This window comes from Muscardinus avellanarius, assembly GCF_963383645.1.
Source record: "Muscardinus avellanarius genome assembly, chromosome: 11".
Classification (NCBI taxonomy): Eukaryota; Metazoa; Chordata; class Mammalia; order Rodentia; family Gliridae; genus Muscardinus; species Muscardinus avellanarius.
In genome coordinates this window covers 29,045,594-29,065,732 of record NC_137797.1, presented here as the reverse complement: position 1 = coordinate 29,065,732, position 20,139 = coordinate 29,045,594, and the positions used below count along the sequence as shown (strand labels likewise).

Genomic DNA, 20,139 nt, shown 5'->3' with positions numbered 1-20,139 from the left:
GGACGCCGGGCCAGAGGCGGCGCTTCCATCCCGGCACCCGGATTCCAGTGACCCGCGCTCGCGTCCCTCACCGCGTTCGAGCGGCCGTCGGCACCGGCTGGCCTCGCGGTCCCTCCCCGCGCCGCCGCCTCTCTGACCAGCGCGCCCGGCGCCCCTGCGCCCCGGCGCCGACTCGCCCTCGCCCTTCTCCCCGGCGGCGTGGCGGCGGCCGGGCCCCCGCGGCGGCGGCCGGAGCAGCAGCAGCAGCAGCGGCCGGAGCGGGAGCAGGAGCCCGCCTCTATGATGAAGTTCAAGCCTAACCAGACGCGGACCTATGACCGCGAGGGCTTCAAGAAGCGGGCGGCCTGCCTGTGCTTCCGGAGCGAGCAGGAGGACGAGGTGAGGCGCCCGGTGGTCCTTCCGCCCTGCCCGCCCCTGCCCGCCTCCCTTCCTGCCTTCTCCGCGCTGCCCGAGGAGACAAAGGGGCTCGCCACCCGGCGCTCCCCGTCGGGCCCTCGTGGGGACGGAGGCCGAGGCACCTCCTGGCCGGGAAGGTCCGGGCTGCGTCTGTCCGGGTAGCTGGAGTCACCATCTTAACATGCGAGCGGAGCGCAAAGCCGGATCAACCTCCGGAGTCAACGCAGGGCAGAAATGGCGTGGCGTGTAGCAGTCGGGCCCTTCTGCCTCTTTCACATTTCCCTGCCGTGTTTCGGCCCTCTGCGGTTTCGGATTAAATCTAGGCTTGTTTGTGGAGGAGCAAACGCTCTTCCGTGCTCCAAAATGAGAAATCCCTTCGGTCTAGTTTCGGCAGTTTCTAGTGGCTCCCATTAACTCGCAAGCAGCCGGCGTAATGATACATCATTTTAAGAAACGACCCCCTCTGAAAGTTTTCCGACTGCACAAAGGTGGTCGAAGGTTTGAAATAACGCCCTATCTTCTCTTAAAGTTTTCCGACTGCACAAAGGTGGTTGAAGGTGTGGAATAACGATCTAGAAATGAGGAAGGTTGCCATTTTCAGACGGTAGTAACCGCTAGTTCTTAGCATGTATTTATCAAGGCTTCTTTGCTGTTCGGCGTGACATCTGGAAAGGAATGGTACCTTGCTCTCAGCACAAGAAATCGGTCTGCTGTAATTAACCCTTGTTGGTTTGAGTGATCCCATGGAGTTTACCTGGAGTTCTTAATTTCATTTAAAATTTGTTTAGGGTAGCAAGTCATTTGGTAGCTGAAAATCTTACAGGATTGCCACTCCTGAAATTATTAGATAAGAAAAAATTAGCATTCTGACTTCTTCCATAACTGTGACCAATGAAATACCAGGCTAAGGTCGGAGCGGGGAACTTAATGGTTTTCTTTTTGCTGGTCCCTGTAGTTATGATAGATATGACATAAGATATACTTCGTGGCTAGTTCTTAACAAAATGACCTGCTTGAAAATCATGCTCTTTAAACAACTTTTGCCTTTTTTTTGTTTTAAGAAAAACCCTTTAAGCCGGGCATGGTGGCACACGCTTGTAATCCCTGTGCTTGGGAGGCTGAGACAGGAGGATCACATGGGTTCGAAGCCAGCCTCAGCTACTTAGTGAGGCTTTCAGCAACTTTGTGAGACCCTGTTTCCAAATAAAATATATAAAAAAGGGGTCTGGGAGTATATCCCGGAGGTAGCCTCTGGGTTCCACCCCCAGTACCACCAAAAAAGAAAAAAAAAGAAATTAAACCCTTTAGGACAAAGCAACCTTGTGATCAGTTTGTTGTACCTAAATCTTAAAAAAGTTTCCAGAGAAACAGTTACTGGGGATGATCCAGGACCTTGGCTGACTTGTTCACTATTCCTCCTTGAGAGTTAATGATGTACTAACAGCAGCCAGAGAAAAGTTTGTTACATTTATTCCTTTAACACTCGGAGGTGGTGCTGGCTATTCCTGTTTTATAGGTGACACAGTACAGCACATAAGTCTTTACCCAGATGACACAATTAGGAAGTGGTAGTCGGAATTCAGAGCCCAGCCTCTGAGCTCTTGGCAGAGGGCTTGCCCATAGCAATCGGATACTCACCATTTGTTGAATGGGTGAGATTTTGTGAGACTAAGCTTCAAAGCCTTTCTGAAAGTGTTATCTTTGAAGTCTTGCCATAGTGTGAACTTGGAAATTCAGGCTTTGGGGGGGAAAAAAAAAAAACATAAGTCCCTAGGGGAAAAGTATGGGGAATAGGGAGGAAGTGGAAATGATCCATAGTGTATGTGGCAGAGTCTGCCAAGAGCTTCAGCTTCAGGAATTACCTTAGCAGATAAACGGACTGTTTTTGTGCTTGGAAACTGTTTATACTGGGGGCGGGATGTAGCTCAGTGGTGGAGTTCTTGCTTAGCCTGTGGAGGCCCTGGATTTCATCCCCAGCATTAAAAAAAAAAAAAAAAAACCAGGAAATTGCTTCTACTGTAAAAATAACTATTAAGTTCATAGCCTCCCTGAATGTGGTGGCATATGCCTGCAATCCCAGTACTTGAGAGGCTGAAACAGGATCACAGGTTCAAGGCCAGTTGGAGTAACCTAGTGAGACCCTGTTTCAAAGTATAAAATAAAATGGGGTGAGGGGTTGCTCAAAGGTAGAATGCCCTGAGTCGATTGCCCAATACCAAAACAAAAAAAAAATTGTAACCTGAGTCAAGAGACTAGTGTTGGTAGTTATGGTGGATATAGTAGAGATTCCTTTATGTAAAACTGAAAACTGTAAAACTTATAATCTGTAGGTTGAGAAACCAAGTGAATTAGCTTGTTAGAGGATATGCTGTGAGGAAAGACTCATCCTGTATGTAAAATGCATAGGCAGCTTTAACATCTGGGTTAGTGCTTCAGGATCTTTATTTTTGTGGTTGTATATATTTGAGGTTCTTTCTATTACAGGATAATTACAGAATAAAGTCTTAGGAAAACAGTAAGTTGACCAGGAATGCAGTAAATTTACTTCCACTCTTAAAATTACATTAACTGCCTTCTGAGGATAAGGTGCAAACCAGCTTTAAACCCACTTTTCTTTAGCTAATGGGTGAGAAATGTTTCCCTCTTCTGGGTTAAACACCTAGGTCCTGATTGGTGAGTATAAATTGAAATGAAAAAGTAATTGCCTTTGGGCCTTAAAAAACTATGTAGAGCTCGCATCTTCCTCTCCCTGTCCTGAAGGAGTTCTCGGTAAGCTCTCACTTTAGAAGAGTTCTAGGAAAGACGGGTGTTCTAACAGCAGAGTGTGTTTTCTTTTGGAGGTGGCTTTATAGTTTTTCCCATTTGTATCTTTCATTCCTGTGAGGTAAGTATTAGCATTTTTCAATTGAGTTTGGTACTGGGGATTGAACCCAGAGGTATTTCCACCTCTGAGCTATACCCCAATTCTTTTTGTTTGGAAACCGGATACTGGGATTACAGGCTTTTGCTGCTACACTGGTACTTTATTAGCATTTGTATAGGAAGAAACTATGCATTAGAATTTGTTCAAGATTACATTTTGAGCACAAGTTTTTTGTTTCTGAATGTGTGTGTGTGTGTGTGAGAGAGAGAGAGAGAGAGACAGACAGACAGACCAGACTGGGGATTGAACTCAGGGAAATTCTACCTCAGAGAGAGAGAGAGAGAGAGAGAGAGAGAGAGAGAGAGAGAGAGAGAGTGTGTGTGTGTGTGTGTGTGTGTGTGTGTGAGAGAGAGAGAGAGAGAGAGAGAGAGAGAGAGAGAGACTGGGGATTGAACTCAGGGAAATTCTACCTCAGCTCCACCCCCAGCCACATTTCTGTTTTGAAACGGGTTTTCAAATCTGAAATCCTCCTATCTCAGCCTCCTAAGTACTGGGATTACAGGCATGTGCCACCACACCTGGCTTTGTTTCTAAATCTTACATTGTTTGACCAGCCTTTCCATATAATTACTTCTGTGGGGAACTATCCACAGCTTTGGCAGTTGAGTTTCCACACAAACCCACAAGTAATTTCCCCCTACATACCTTAGGTACTGTGCTTGTACAGTGGAAAAATAACCATACCTTTATACATAGGTAACCAAAAATGGGTTCTATTGAACATATTTGCATATGTGATAGCTTGAACATTAGGTCCAAAGATGGAGTCTCCAACTCCTTTGGCGTTGGGAGGTTATACAAATGGCAGATTAAAGGAAGTACAATAAAAGCGACTTCAAGTACAGTGGAGCTCAGATCCAACACAAATCCTTTGGCAGTGGATTTCAGTGAGTGGGAAAGGAAGGACCAAGTATCCCAAGCAGAACAAGATTTGGGGCTGTGGTCTAGCCTGCTGCAGCTATTTGGGGCTGTGGTCTAGCCTGCTGCAGCTGAGGATGACACAGAACAAGGAATAGCTAAACAAAGTGGATGAGGACTAGCTAGGCAGGACAGGAACCTTTGGACAAAGGATACTGAAGAGTTTAGGAGTACTCAAGCCTGAGAGTGATTTGACAGTAGAGTATACTGCCAAAGAGAGAAATAGGAATGACTCGATCCTGGGTGGAGTCTAGGCACAGTTGCAAGAGAAAGGCATTACCAGATCAGACTCCAAGAACCGCCACTACTCTGCCATTGGGTTAAGTTCCAGGAACCAGCTACTGACGTCTTCTACAGATAATCCACTAGAATGCTGGGGGGAAAAAATATATATATGTATGTGTGTGTGTGTGTGTGTGTATATATATATATATATATATATATATATATATATATATATATATATATATTCCCAGAAAACCTAGTTCTGCAAAGTCATACACTAAAACCAAGAATTGGTGGGAAAAATAAGGTAGAGTTTCAAAACAAATCTGAACCTAAAACCAGAGCTCTAATAAAACAGCAGTACTAATCAGAAATAGTAACACAATGAGATGTACAGTCTGGGGCTCTTAATTTTTCAGAGATTTAAAAAATTTTTTTTTTGGTACTGAGGATTGAACCCAGATGCTCTACCTCAGAGTTAAACTCCAGCCCTGTTGTTGTTTTATACTGGGGATTGAACCTGGAGGCATTCTACCTCCAAGCTACACCCCTAGCCCAATTTTATTTCTTATTTGGAAACAGTCTCACGGAGCCTGCCTTTGAACCTTAGATCCTCTAGTCTCAGCCTCCCAAGTACTGGGTTTACAGGTGTTAACCACCATGCCTGGCTTCCTCAGAGACTTAATATTTGAAAATGAGTACTTAAATGGAGATCACTTTCATCAAAATTAACTGTAGAGGATTAAACCCCAGGGCTGGAGGAAAGGGGTAACAGGAGGTCGAGTAGTAGAAAGGGCCCTGTTGAGAAGCAATTAAGGTGACCAGTCAGAGGGGAGGGGGTGGGGGAGGATGGAATCTCTTTAAAACTCCTGAGGTGCATAAACAATTATATCAAAGATAATCCCCAATTAAGCATGGGATTGAGGGAGGGGGAGGGAATGGGATGGGGATTGGATGAGGGCTTATTGGATGATATGTGCTTGTATATCCTCTCAAGTCTTGAATTCCAAAGTGATTTATGATTACAAAAAATAATAATAAAAAATTAACAAAAAAAAACCCGGGGCCTCACACACATGAGACAAGCACTGTGCCACTGAAGTATACCCCAGCCCTTATTTTACTAAGCTGCCCAGGTTGACCTTGAACTTGGCCATCCTTTTGTCTCAGCCTCTGAGCTGGGAGCTGGGATATTAGTGTGCACCATGCTGTATTGAATGTTTTATTCTGATAACTGTCAGTGCATGGAAAGAGGGAAGCAGGAGGGGAGTAGAGGCAGAATGCTTAAATGAAGGTAGTGAGGTTAAATCAAACAAGAAGAAATGCCTTTTCACCACTCTTCACAGCTTTGGCGGTGGGGTTTAAATATGGCCCAAATCTGGTTCTGTAGTTGGGTGTGGTGGTGGCACACGCTTTTAATCCCAGTACTCTTGGGAGGCTGAGACAGCACGACTGTATGTTCAAGGACAGCCTCAGCAACGAGGTGAGACTCTCAGCAACCTAGAGAGACCCTGTTACAAAACAAAAAATAAAATGAAACGGGCTGAGTAGATTAATGGGCTAGGGTGTGGCTCAGAGGTAAAATGCCCCTGTGTTCAATCCTTAACACCACACACACACACACACACACACACACACACACACATCTGGTTCTACAACCCAATGGGATGAATAGCCTTTGTATATGTGTGCAAGGAATTGAATTAAACTAAGGAAAATTCTACCTCTTAGGTATACCCCAACCCATTTTATTTTTATTTTGAAACAGGGTCTTGCTAAGTTGCTAAAGCTGGCCTCAAACCTGCCATCCTCCTGTTTCAGCCTCCCTAGTACTGGGATTATAGCCCCACACCATTATGCCTGGCCAAGCAGCCACCTCTTTATAAATCTTTCTTTCTACCTGAGTGCTGGTTTATCTGATCACTAATATGACACACTACAGTAGAGGAATTTAAAATCTGAATAACCACATATGTTCTGTCAGCTGCTATTTTTTTTGTTTGTTTGTTTGTTTTGCTGTACCAGGGATGGAACCCAGGGGCATTCTACCTTAGGGCTATAGCCCCAGCCCTATACTTTCATTCTTTATTTTGAAACAAGGTCTCACTAAGTTGCAGAAGGCCTCACTAAGTAGCTGAGGCTGTCAGAGAACCACTTCCTGTCTCAGCCTCCTGAAGGCTGGGCTTTGCCTGAGGCATTGTATCTCTGTGCTGAGTTTTTTATAACTCAGCTTCCTTACTTCAGCAGTGCCACTTTAGAGCATCAATTAGCTTGCTAACTGTCTTAGATCTACTAGATTTGGGGATGTTATGAAAATGTTTGCATGCCTGTTAGTCCGCTTTAAGAGGGATATCAATAATGTTTTGTGGTACAGATCTATTGATTTATATTCCAGTGTTATAGAAAGTACTTAGGTAATAATTGCAAGAAAACAGTATTTGCTGTTTTAAGAAAGTGGCTTCAACAAAAGTTCTTAAATTGTGTTAAGATTCAATCTTAGATTTCTACATGTGAAGATATTAATGGTTCACTTTACCCATAGACTGTTAGTAGAAAAGATCTATGAAGCTGAGATTTGTGGATTTGTACCTAGTAAAAACAGTCATTGCTCAGTAGTAGTATCCCACAAGTTCATGTAAGAAAGAAGTTTTGGAGTTGATTGCACCAGATGTCTTCATCAGTCTCAAGGTTTCTTTTGTGTGTGTGTGGAAGACTTTAAATGTGTACTAACACGCCAGGCATGGTGGTGCATGCTTGTAATTCCTGCGCTTGTGAGGAGGAGACAGGTTCAAAGCCAGCCTCCCTGGCTTAAGAGACCCTGTTTCCAAATAAAACGGGGAGTGTAGCCTGGAGGTACAAGGGTTTCCGGGAACCCCAGTACCACCAAAAGAAAAAAAAATTGTACTAACAGAAAAGTGATGTTTAATATTGGAAAACTAGTTCATTACATAAAATCTTTTGATTTGGTTTATACATAACATGCAATTAAAAGATTAGTAAATCTTTGATAGTAAAAGTGCCTTATTAATTTTGGCCTCTGAGAAACAAGTGAATAGACTCTACAAAATTATTTTTGCGGCTGGGCATGGTGGCGCACGCTTATAATCCCCGCACTTGGGAGGCTGAGACAGGAGGATTGCACAGGTTCGAATCCCGCCTCAGCTACTGAGTGAGGCTCTCAGTAACTTAGTGAGACCCTGTTTCCAAATAAAATATAAAAATGGTCTGGGAGTATAGCCCGGAGGTAGGAAGCCTTTGGGTTCCACCCCCAGTACCACCAAAAAAAAAATTATTCTTGGGAGGGACTACTAGAGGTTTGAACCTAGAGGCATTTCTGCCTCTGATCTACACTCCCAGCCTTTGTTTGTTTGTTTGTTTTGTTTTGTTTTAGTATTAGGGATTGAACCCAGGGGCATTCTACTTCTGAGCTATACCCCCAGCCCTATTTTTATTCATTATTTTGAAACAGGGTCGCACTAAGTTGTGGAGGGTCTCACTGAGTAGCTATGGCTGTCCACAAACCTGCAATTCTCCTGTCTCATCCTCCCAAGTACTAGGATTATAAACATGCACCACCATACCTGGAAAACTTTTAATTATTATTATTATTTTTAAACAGTCTCACTAAGTTTCTGAGGATCTTGCTGAAGCAGGCCTCTAACCTGTGATCGATCCTCTTGTCCCGGCCTCCCAAGTAGTGGGATTACAGGCATGCACCACCACACCTGGTTTACATACATACATACATACATGCTTTGTTTGTTTGTTTGTTTGTTTGTTTGTTTGTTATGTGATGCTGAAAATTGGACCCAGGGACAGTCTGCCTCTGAGCTACACTCCCAGCCAACTTCATTTTATTTTGAAATAATGTCTCACTAAGTTGCAAATAGCCTTACTAAATTGCTGAGGCTGACTTTAAACCTGAGATCTCCTTTCCAAACCTCCCAAGTAGTGGGATTACAGGCGTGCACCCCCACACCTGACTTTATAGACTTATTCTTAAGGCTGAGTTTCTTTAGTCCTTAAAGAAATGTGCTTCAGGGTGAATTTGTTTGAACCATCCCCTCTGTTACAACATGAGGCTGTAGCTATCTTCTGTATCTTTTTAGCAAGGAAAAAAGAGAAATGTACTTCAGAGAAATCTACATAGGTTTTCATCTTCAGTATATTCACCGAAAGCCTTAATTCTTTTTGGTTTAACAGTGTAGAGTGATGATGTGCACCACAGTGCAGCTTTTAGTACTATAATGTAAGATTCTTCTCATTTCTAGAGAAGGGTGCCATTAAGTTAAAAAAACCAGAATTACAAAGACCACTTGAGGGTGAACTGCACTTTATGTAAACGGAAACCTGGCCTTCCTTTTTTTTTTTTTTGTTACTGGGCATGGAACCCTTCTACCTCTGGGCTACACTCCCAGGCATATTTTTTATTTGGAAACAGGGTCTCTTAAGCCAGAGAGGCTGGCTTCCAACCTGCACGATCCTCCTGTCTCTGCCTTCCAAGTGCGGGGATTACAAGCATCCACCACCACGCCCGGCCTTTATTCTTTATTTTGAAACAGGGTCTTAAGATGCAGAGGGCTTCACTAAGTAGATGAAACCAGTCCCAAACCCTCAATCCTCCTGCCTCGGCCTTCTGAATGCTGGGATTACAAGCATGCCACCACAACTGGCCAACCCTGGCTTTCCTATTGTAATCTTACTCTAATAACCCTCTGGAAAAGAACAGGTGTCTGGGTGCTTGAGGATAAAGTAGGAAGTGCTTAGAAAATACTGAGAAATTCATTGTTTTCATCTTAATCTCAACCTCCTGCCCATAAACTGTCATTTTCTTCTTTGTTGTCTGCCTGATTAGAACATAAACATTTTCCAAAGTGAATGTCAGTTTTCCTTCATCTGTATTAGTCTAGTGCTAGGTATGGCTGTGTACTTCCTAGCCTTCTCTCACACCTGCGACAGACTCCAGTTAATTACAGGATTGCTTTTTTGTCCTGCTGGCTGACCTCAAATTGGAAACCTGACTATTTGGGGTGGGGTAGTAGGGGTGACAGACTGTTGTAATTCTCATCTCTGCCCATGCTATTAAGATTAATTTCTTCCATCCTAGAAGACGTACCTAATCTATTTGTGTTGTATGTCCTTCAGTTCTTGCTCTTATTTTTATTTATTTATTTTTTTATTTTATTTTATTTATTTATTTTTTTTTTTTTGCAGTACTGAGTGTGGAACTCAGGGGCATTCTACCTCCCAGTGACACCCCTAGCGCATTTTTTATTTTGAAACAGGGTCTCACTGAGCTGCAGAGAGACTAAGTAGCTGAGGCTCAGCCTCCCAAATGCTGGGATTACAAATGTGCGCCACCACACCCGGCTCATTTTTAATTTTTTTTATCACCATTTTCTTTTTCCATACATGGCTTTGCCCTCATTTGAACTCTGTAATGGAATATTCGAGATGAGTAGGTAAGTACTTAATGAAATACACTGGCTTTCAACTTTATGCCATCATATCTGTATCAAGTCTCTAGCTATCTTTGTTTTCTTTGTGTGTGGGGGTACTGAGGATCAAACCCAGGTACACTCCCAGCCTTTTTTTTTTTTTTTTTTTTTGAAATTTTGAAACAGGGTCTCACAAAGTCACTGACAATCTCAATAAGTTGCCGAGGCCGGTCTTGAACCTGCCATCCCCTGCCTTAGCCTCCCAAGTACTGGGATTACTAATTCATTAAGCACCAAACAATTAACTTCAAATGTATTTTCCCCCCAAATGATCAATTTAAATGATATTTAATATCTATGGCATATTAATGACCAAACTACCAGTCTAAGAAAAGGTATTTTAAGTTGGGCATGGTGATGTATAACTGTAATCCCAGTACTTGGGAGGCTGAGACAGGAGGACCAGAGGTTGAGGCCAGCTTCTGCAGTTTAGACCTTAAGCAACTTGGTGAGATCCTGTTACAAAATAAAAAGGACCGGGTGTGGTGGTGCACACTTGTAATCCCAGCATTTGGGAGACTGAGACAGGAGGATCGCAGTTCGCAGCCAGCTTCAGCTACTTAGTGTGGCCCTTGCAACTCAGTGAGACCCAGTTTCAAAATAAAGAATAAAAACTAGGGCTGGGGGTGTAGCTTGGAGGTAGAATGGCCCTGGGTTCCATCCCCACTACCACAGGCCCTCCCCCCCCCCCAATACAAAAGACTGGTTATGGCTTGGAGATAGAGTACCAGTGTTCAATTCCTAGTACCACACACACAAAGAAACATTCAAGGCTTTAACATAGGGCCTTGCATATCCTAGGCAAGTTGCTGTAACACGGAGTTTCATGCCCTCCCAAGCTTCTTTTTTAAATAGAACATTGAATTGAATTTTAAATATGAGTTTTGCGTTTTTTGCCTTGTTTAAAGTAGAATTGGGATGTAGAGACTCTTACATGCTCTTCTTGAATTTTTATATTTTCCCAACCTTTTTATACTAGTTTATCCATACCTAATTTCAGTTTTTGTGTTACTGAGGATGGAACCCAGGGGCTTTCTACCTCTAAGCTATACCTCCAGCCCTATTTTTAAGTTTTGGGTTGAAATTGGATCTCACCAAGTTGCTGAGGCTGGCTACAAGCCCATGATCCTGCTCTCTCAGGCTCCCTAGTACTGGGATTACAAGCATGTGCCACCATGGCTGACTAATTTCCATTTTTAATAGCCTACCTTCAGTGAATCTTTGCATAGTCTTTTTGTGTGTGTATAGTATTGGGGATGAAACTCAGGGCATTATACCTCTGAGCTATACCCTCAGCCCTATTTTTTAATTAATTTATTTTTTGGTGGTGGTATTGGGGTTCCTGGAAACCCTTCTCCGGGCTACACTCCCAGACCTATTTTATATTTTTATTTGGAAACAGGGTCTCTTAAGCCAGTGAGGCTGGCTTTGAACCTGCAGCGATCCTCCTGTCTCCGCCTCCCAAGCACGGGGATTACAAGCGTGCACCACACCCAGTGTCTTTTTTATTTTAAAGCAGTGTCTCAAACTGGGTACGGTGGCGCACACTTGTAATTCCAGCATTCAGGAGGCTGAGACAGGAGGTTCGTGGTTCACCCTGTTTCAAAATAAAGAATAAAAAATAGGGGGTGTAGCTCAGAGACAGAATGCCCCTGGGTTCCATCCCCAGTGCCGCAAAAAAAAAACAAAACAAAACAGGGTCTTACCAAGTTGCAAATGGCCTCACTAAGTAGCTGAGACTGTCCGTGAACCATGATCCTCCTGTCCCAGGCTCTGAAATGCTGAGATTACAAGCATGTGCCACCATGCCTGGTTTCTGCAGTCTTTTGATAAATCTTTCTGCCTTCATGTCATTGTTAATCCTCAGTAACTATTAAACAAGTACAACTGGTACCATATAGGAACAAGCTTAATTCTTGGTAAGAGGAGTCAAGTCAGTAGCTTAGGGCAATATACAACTTGTAATGGCCATCAGTGACTACCTAGGCCAGGATCTAAAATGTTAACACTTGTTAACACCAATCTTAAAAGGGTATTTTTCTTTACAGACACGAAAACCAATTCACTGACAGCTTGTGGGTGTCAAGGAATGAAACACCTTGATGATAATCTTCTATACATTCACAGACACCTTTAAGTTCAAACCTATGTCTTCTCATACTTGTTAGATTTTCTTAATCCTGCTCATTAGCGTCTGGTTTTGGTACTTAAGGTCTGTTTGCTAATACTTAAACTGTAAATGGTAAGGCACATTTATATTTCATTTTACTAGAATTGCTCTGATACCCTCAAGAACAGCCATTATCTTTTCAGGCAAGACATTGTCAACCATCATGTTAATTTACAGTACTTTCTCTGGAGTTAGCCACTGTTGTGCCACTTGCTTGCTTGATGGGATGATGCTGGTGAAGTCAAGAGAGTCTAGTTCAGATCCAGAATGAGAGAAACAGTGCCGGCCCCTTGAGTATCAGTTGGTCACTGAGGTGCAGATGTGCTGCTACTCAGTGAGGGATTTAGGTGCTGAATGTGTATTCTGCATTGTCCAACTCAGCCTTTGGGGTTGAGGGGGAAAGTGGGAGTTGCTGAACTGCATTCATTCTGAAGCCTTGCCCAGCTGGGAAGGGTTGAGTTCCGGTTGGCTTCCTTCAAGGAGGAGTGGTCGGTCACCTATGCCGGCTGTGAACTTGGAAGGCCAACAGCTCCTCAGACTGTAGGGAGGGACCTGGGGGGTCAGACTGCCCATGTCCATGTCAAAAAAACCAGAAGCCATGGCATACACTTGTAATCTCAGAACTTGAGAGGCTAAGAAAAGAGGATCAAAGCCAGCCAGCCACTTAGAGAGGCTGCTTCAAAATAAGTGCTGGGGTGTGGCTCAGGTAAGATGTCCCTGGGTTCAGCTTATCTTTTGGCTGTACATCATAGATTTGGGGAAGGAGGTGCAGGAGCAATCTATGTCTTAGCTATATCCCCAGCCCTATTTTTTATTTATTTAGTTTTTTACTGTGGTACTGGAGATGGAACCCAGGGGCTTTCTACCTCTGAGCCAAATGCCCCCAACTACTACTTTTTTTTTTTTTAAATGAATGCTGAAACAGGGTCTTGTTAATTGCTAAGACTGTCTAACTAAGTTGCCGAGGCTGATCTAGGATATTTGTCTATGATAATATAGTGGGGTTTTGTTGTTTTAAAGAATGTATATACTTCAGACTTAACCACTGTCCTTTATTGACTTTTCCTCTATTATTTTATTTTATTTTTATTTTTATTTTTGTGGTACTAGGGGTGGAACCCAGAGGCTTTCTACCTCCGGGCTATACTCCCAGACCTTTTTTTAATATTTTATTTGGAAACAGGGTCTCACTAAGTTGCCGAAAGCCTCACTAAGTATCTGAGGCTGGCTTCGAACCCATGCAATCCTCCTGTTTCAGCCTCCCAAGCGTGGGTATTACAAGCGTGCGCCACCACATCCAGCTTGAGAGTGAATAAATTTTAACAGTTTTATCCATGGAAACTAAAATGATTAGAATGTCATGTAATTTACTTATTTATTTTTGCGGGTCTGGGGATGGAACTCAGGGGCATTCTACATCCGAGCTACACCCCCTGCCCTGTTTCTTATTCTTTATTTGGAAACAGGGTCTTACTAAGTTGCGGAGGGCCTCACTAAGTAGCTGAGGCTGTCCACCAACCGTGATCCTCCAGTCTCAGCCTCCTGAATGCTGGGATTACAAGTGTGTGCCACCACGCCCGGCTTGAATGTCATAATTTAGAAGTATAAAAACCATTCTTAGCTTGCAGACTATACCAAAATAGGTGGTGAGCTGTAGTTTGCCAGCCCTGTCCTAGACATAAGTTGTAGCTGTTCATCAAAATGGAACAATTTGGGCTCATTTATATAGGTTTGAGATATTAAGGGCACCTCTTTCAACTTAATCATGAGCACTCTATGTACCAAGCATTGACTTTACATTTATTTCCTTATTCCTGTCTCACAGCATCTGTACCCTTCCAAGTTTTCTTTTCTCTCTTGGTTTTTTTTTTTTTTTTTTTTTTGGTACTGGGGATAAAACTCAGAGGCATTTTACCTGAGCTACCACACCCCCAGCCCTTTATTTTTTTAACACTTTATTTTGAAACAGGTTTTCACTAAGTTGTGGAAGACCTCACTAAGTAGCCGAGGCTGGCAGCAAACCTGCAATCCTCCAGTCTTAGCCTCCCAAGTACTGGGATTACAGGTGTTGCAACACTATACCCTTCTAAAGTTTCTGCTTTTATCCTTTATTGGCTTCAAGAATTGGAAATTTACTAATTGAATTAGGTAGTTTAAATTACCTCATTAAGTACAAAATGACATAATGATCTGATGTGACCGTGTTGTTAAGCTCTGATTTCAGCTTTTTCAATTGATTTTTTGTGATATAACTTTACTCTTAGTAATTTTAAGATGGATTATTCTAAGCTGGGTGTGGTGGTACATGCCTTTAATCCCAGTACTTGGGAGACTGACACGGGTGGAATCACAAGTTCATGAACAGCCTCAGCAAGCAGTGAAACTCATCAATCTGGCAAGACCCTGTTTCAAAATAAAACAGGGCTGGGGGTGTAGCTTAGAGGTAAAATGCCCCTGGGTTTAACACCCAGTACCACAAAATAAATATGTAAAAAAAATTTAAAGAGGGCTGGTGGTGTAGCTCATAGGTAGAATGCCCCTGGGTTCAATCCCCAGCACTCCCACTCTCACCCCACACATATACACAGAAGAATGGATTATTCTAGAGTGGCTACAACCCTGCACAGGTCTGAGAGTGTTGATTGTGTCTGCAGTGCTTCTCAAGCTGGTCATGGTGGGTCTTGCAGGTGCTGTTGGTGAGTAGCAGTCGGTACCCAGACCAGTGGATTGTCCCAGGAGGAGGAATGGAGCCCGAGGAAGAGCCCGGGGGCGCTGCGGTGAGGGAAGTGTATGAGGAGGTAAGATAAATGGAAGTTTGCTCTTTTCATACGCACTGTATGTGGCGTTCTCTAGGAGTCTTCTCATGGTTACAGACAAGGCATCCTGCCTGACACTGAGAAAGGCAATACTATAGTTAGCATTTTGCTAAGCCTATATAATATACATATATTACATATATAAAGTAATATATGTAATGTATATATATATAACTTTTTGCCGTATTTAAGAGCTAAAATAAATGAAAGTCTCAAAATTATATTAAAATGTAATTTCCTATTGATCAGATTTGTTTGATCAATGATCAATATGTAACGTGATGGCCTTGCCTCTGCAAGGTTAGTATTACCTCAAACAGGAATGCACGCGGACATGAATCATGTATTGTAATTCCTTCAAAAAAGCATAAGAAGCAGACTGCTTGTGTTTTACCTGTTTTGTCTTAAGGAGCATACACAGCCTGCTCATTTGAGTCAACTGCTCAGATCTTTTACTCAAAGACACAAAGAACAGAACATAAGTGACCAGCAGTGCTGGTGTCAATGGGAAGCAGGTGTGTACACCTCTCATTGGTGTCCTTGAAGACAGGTTTCAGAGATGAGTCTTGAAGGATGAGCAGCTTCCTAAGGGAAAGACACCTCAAGGAGCACAAGCAGGCTGTCCCGTGTGTGCGTGTGCGGGTGCGTGCAGTGTGGGATGGATGGGGAGCAGCTGAAGTTGCAGTCTCCCCGTCACAGTGCAAGGGTTGAGGAGAAAGAAGTGACCTTAAGAAGAAGCCTGCTTATTCATATAGGAGACTTCATTCATGAAGCTTGTCCCGGATTGGTTGGAAGTCCAAGTTTTTATCAGTTTTTGTCACTTCTTATGAGATAGGTACAATTCCTTATGATCAATAAGAAGTTGTATGAGAAACAAAGTTAACCATTCTTTTATAGACCCTGAATCTTGGTGTAGCCACAAATCTTCAGGAAGGTAGTGACTGTTGTATTTAGACTGAAAAATCGAAACTAGCCAGAATACAACTTAGGTAAATTTCATTTCTATGAAAAGATAAATTTTTACATTTAATCTTTTTATTTTTTAAAATAGGCTGGAGTCAAAGGAAAACTAGGCAGACTCCTGGGCATATTTGAGGTGAGTTACAAAGGTAATCCTTACTTTGTTGGTAATAAAATGTATGATTGCTTCCTAACCGGCTAGATAATTTATCAGCTATTCCTCTGAAACTTACCAGTAGGCAAGTCATTCAAAGGGATTAGAATGAGGGAAGGAAATAGAAGCCATTTAACCTTTTCAAATGCCATCAGTTTTCTACAGCATCATTATAGAAATTACCTCTGTGTGACAATACAGTGCAGCTGACGCAGAAAAATCGCTCTTGGTTCAGGCACACTGTGTAGATAATAGATTGTTAGGAGGCAGCATCCTCAGGCATTCAGGGTTTGGATGGGGTGGATTCTGTCTGGCAGTACAGTACATCCATTGGTCAGCACACATCAGACAACAGTCAAAGTCTAAAACTGTTGGAGCAGGGTGTGTGGTGCACGTTTGTAATCCCAGCATTTGGAGGCTGAGACAGGAGGACTGCGATACACAGACAGCCTCAGGTATTTAGTGAGGCCCTCCGCAACTTAGACCCTGTTTCTAAAGAATAAAAAATAGGGCTGGGGGTGTAGCTTGGGGGTAGAATGCCCCTGGGTTCCATCCCCAGTACTACAAAAATAAATAAGTAAATAAATAACTGTTGGAGTAGATAGTAAAAGAATATAACTCGCTTCTATATAATCTGTTATTGCTTAAGACTGAAGAGAATTTTCAGGGAGGGAATTTGAAAGTCATAGGTACTCCATGAACAAAAAAAAGAACAGGTTCTGAGACCCAGAGTATTCTCAAATATATTCTCAGGCCTGGATACATAGTATACTCAAAAAACTGGGTCTTTTTTTTTTTTTTTTTTTTTTTTTTTTTTTTTTGGTGGCACTGGGGGTGGAACCCAGAGGCTTTCTGAAAACCTCTGTGTTATACTCCCAGACCTATTTATATATATAATTTGGAAACAGGGTCTCACTAAGTTACTGAGAGCTTCACTAAGTAGCTAAGGCTGGCTCCGAACCTGTGTGATCCTCCTGTCTCCGCCTCCCAAGTGCAGGGATTACAAACTTGTGCCACCACACCCAGCGGGTCTTAATTTTTATCAAGATAAAGTGGGCTGGGGATTGAGACAATGCCTCTGAGTTCAATCTCTCCAGTACCCCACACAAACAAAAATAAAGTCCTTAATGCATTCAAGACTTCTAAAACTCAGCACTCATTTTATCCAGTCCCACAGCACCATCTCCTGGTTAAACTGAAAAAATATAGAGGTTTTCTGTGATTCAAACATCAAAGTAAATGAGATTTGTCAATATGCCGATGAAGTCTTCGTACTGGGATTAAACCCAGGGCTTTGCACATGCTTGGCAAGTGCTCTATCACTAAGCTACATCCCCGCGGTAGTAATGTTTTACAAATACTATTCAACAGAAAATACCAGTCAGTACACCGTTTCCCTTAGGTTATTTTTGGTAGGAAAAAAAATGGGTATTTCAAGACTTTAATTATTTGAAGTCTTAGCAAATGAGTACATTTAATGAGTTTGAAGGTAAACACTTTCCTTTTATTCAATTTTTAACTTAAGAAATAAGACTAGGACCAGTTTTAATAAGGCTAAAATTGGATTTCTGCTCTTATGACTAAAAGGTAATATTCCAGGAATGTACCATCCCCAAGTATTTCCAGCCCTGGTTGTGTAAATTTATGTGGGAGCTTATAAAATATCTATACTTTAGATATATATACTGGCCTCATTCCCAGTTAATTGAATTGGTATCTTAAATTTTTTTTTCGGTTGTTCTAATATACAGCCAGTGTTGAAGCCCTAGTCGAGGTTAGTAGGGTTCTGCTTTGTGTGCATCTTAATAAATCCCAGAATATTCTACAGGGACTGTAATATTTGTTCTACCAAAAAACCACATTTTTTTTTTTTCCTGGTACTGGGATTGAACTAGAGGTATTCTACCATCAAGCTATACCTCTAGACCTCTTTAGTTTTTATTTGGAAATAAGGTCTTGCTAGGTTGCTAAGAATCTCAATCTCCCAAGTACTGGGTTTACAGGCATGCATCACCATGCCTAGCTTGGAATAGGGTTCTTAAATGTAGATTCTAGCCAGGTGTGGTGGCGCACACTTGTAATCCCCGCACTTGGGAGGTGGAGACGGGAGGATCGCACAGGTTCGAAGCCAACCTTGCTGGCTTAAGGGACCCTGTTTCCAAATTTAAAAAATATATAAAAATGGGTCTTGGAGTATAGCCCAGAGGTAGAAGGGTTTCCAGGAACTCCAGTACCACCACCAAAAATTTTTTAGATTATATTTAAATCATGAAAATAGTGTTAAATATACATAATAAGTTTAATATTGGGAGCTAGTTTCACCATGGGTGGTAGTAACATTCCAATTCTGAACCTTTAGTCTTTTAAATGTTTTGTCCTAGCGGTGCATGGTGGCGCACGCTTGTAATCTCAGCATTTGAGAGACTGAGACAGGAGGATCACGGTTTGCAGACACCCTCAGCTACTTAGGTCCTCCGCAACTTAGTGAGACCCTGTTTCAAAATAAAGAATAAAGAGTAGGGCAGGGGGTGTAGTTCAGAGGTTGAATCCCCCTGGGTTCCATCCCCAGACCCACCCCCCAAAAAAAAAGTTTTATATAAAGTCCTCTGTGCTGGACCAGAGGATGGAGTGCACTTGCCTCCACTGGGAAATGCGCTGTGCTGGTCAGCACTGTGCCAGAACTGATTCTTTTCCCCCTAGAAGACATCCATGGCTGACTCCTATAGATTAAAATGGTTTTCTTTTTATATTCAAGCAGAACCAAGACCGAAAGCACAGAACATATGTTTATGTTCTTACAGTCACTGAAATATTAGAAGATTGGGAAGATTCTGTTAATATAGGTAAGTTCCAATTTTAACTCTCACTATCTAGTATACCCAATTTCAATCTGAAGTATTTTTTTTTTTTTTTAGAAAAAGGAAGGTGAATATATATTTCTTCATTTGAAATACTTTAAAATTCTTCCCCAACTTCTTGTTTCTTAAGCCATTTCTTAAAAAAAAAAAAAAGCCAAAGTGTTATTTTATGGGGATAGGGAGTGGTGAAGGGAAATGGATTATGGCTTTTTTTTATTTTATAGTAACTGGTGTCATATTATTCTCTAGGAAGGAAGAGAGAGTGGTTCAAAGTAGAAGATGCAATCAAAGTTCTCCAGTGTCATAAGCCTGTACATGCGGAGTATCTGGAAAAACTAAAGCGGGGTTGTTCCCCAGCCAATGGAAATTCCTCTGTCCCTTCCCTTCCAGATAATAACACCTTGTTTGTGACCGCTGCACAGACCTCTGGATTGCCATCTAGTATAAGATAGAGAGAATTGGGAGGGCCTCTCCCCACCATCTGTGATCTTATGGGGGGAGGCGTCGTTACTTTCCTTAGCAAGCATCTGAACGATGCTCGCAAACTGTCTGAATTTGCCATGCAGGGATTTCAAACAATTTGCATGTTTTTCAGATGCTTTCAAGTCTTTTAAAAAAAATAGTGTAAAATATTTTAATAAGCCAAAGCCATGTGGAATTTTTTTTAGATGCCTTAAATGTGCCCCCCCCATGTTATTTTGGTTGTTATTTTTTCACAGCATTTTGTTGTTTTTTTGAGGGTACTTTTGTCCATTTGACATCAGTTTTTTGTCAGATCAAATTACTTGTGGGTGTATCCCCCTGAATTCTCTCATTTGCAGCATTAACATATTTAACAAATCTTTCTGTGGTGGGAATTATTAAAAATATTTTTGGTATTTTAAAAACTCATGCATTCCAGGACTTGCTTCATAGGTTCAGAATTTTAATCTATAAATTTCAGATTTGGACTATCTCTGTATGTTCTCTGTTTTGACAAAGGACTTCAATTTGCTATTTGGGGAATTTGTCAGCTCCTCTGAGTATTCATAATGTATTATGTCACTGTCAACATGATATGGCTATTTCCCCTGAAACTTAGTATTTTAACACAAAATATAACTACAGAGTTGGTGATTTTAGGGAAGTATTGTTAGCAAAGTGCATGTAGTAAGTACATCTTATCATGAAAATTGTATTCACAGAATTTATTTAGCATGCTTGGTTGCCAATGCCCTTTAC

The 20,139-nt window shown here is 42.1% G+C and overlaps 1 protein-coding gene across 2 annotated transcripts; it reads left to right on the top strand.

Moving 5' to 3' along the window:
• Positions 1 to 279: 279 nt before the first annotated feature.
• Positions 280 to 19,370, top strand: NUDT4 (nudix hydrolase 4; the record flags this gene model as incomplete). 2 transcript variants are annotated; one of them, XM_080706667.1, is made up of 5 exons in its annotated part: positions 280 to 378; positions 14,818 to 14,928; positions 15,998 to 16,042; positions 18,819 to 18,903; positions 19,168 to 19,370. In XM_080706667.1, the coding sequence occupies 5 exons, from the start codon at positions 280 to 282 to the stop codon at positions 19,368 to 19,370; spliced, it is 543 nt and encodes a 180-aa protein (XP_080562793.1). The 2 variants fall into 2 exon arrangements, with proteins under 2 accessions (XP_080562793.1, XP_080562792.1); XM_080706666.1 differs by having other exon boundaries at positions 18,816 to 18,903.
• Positions 19,371 to 20,139: the final 769 nt, after the last annotated feature.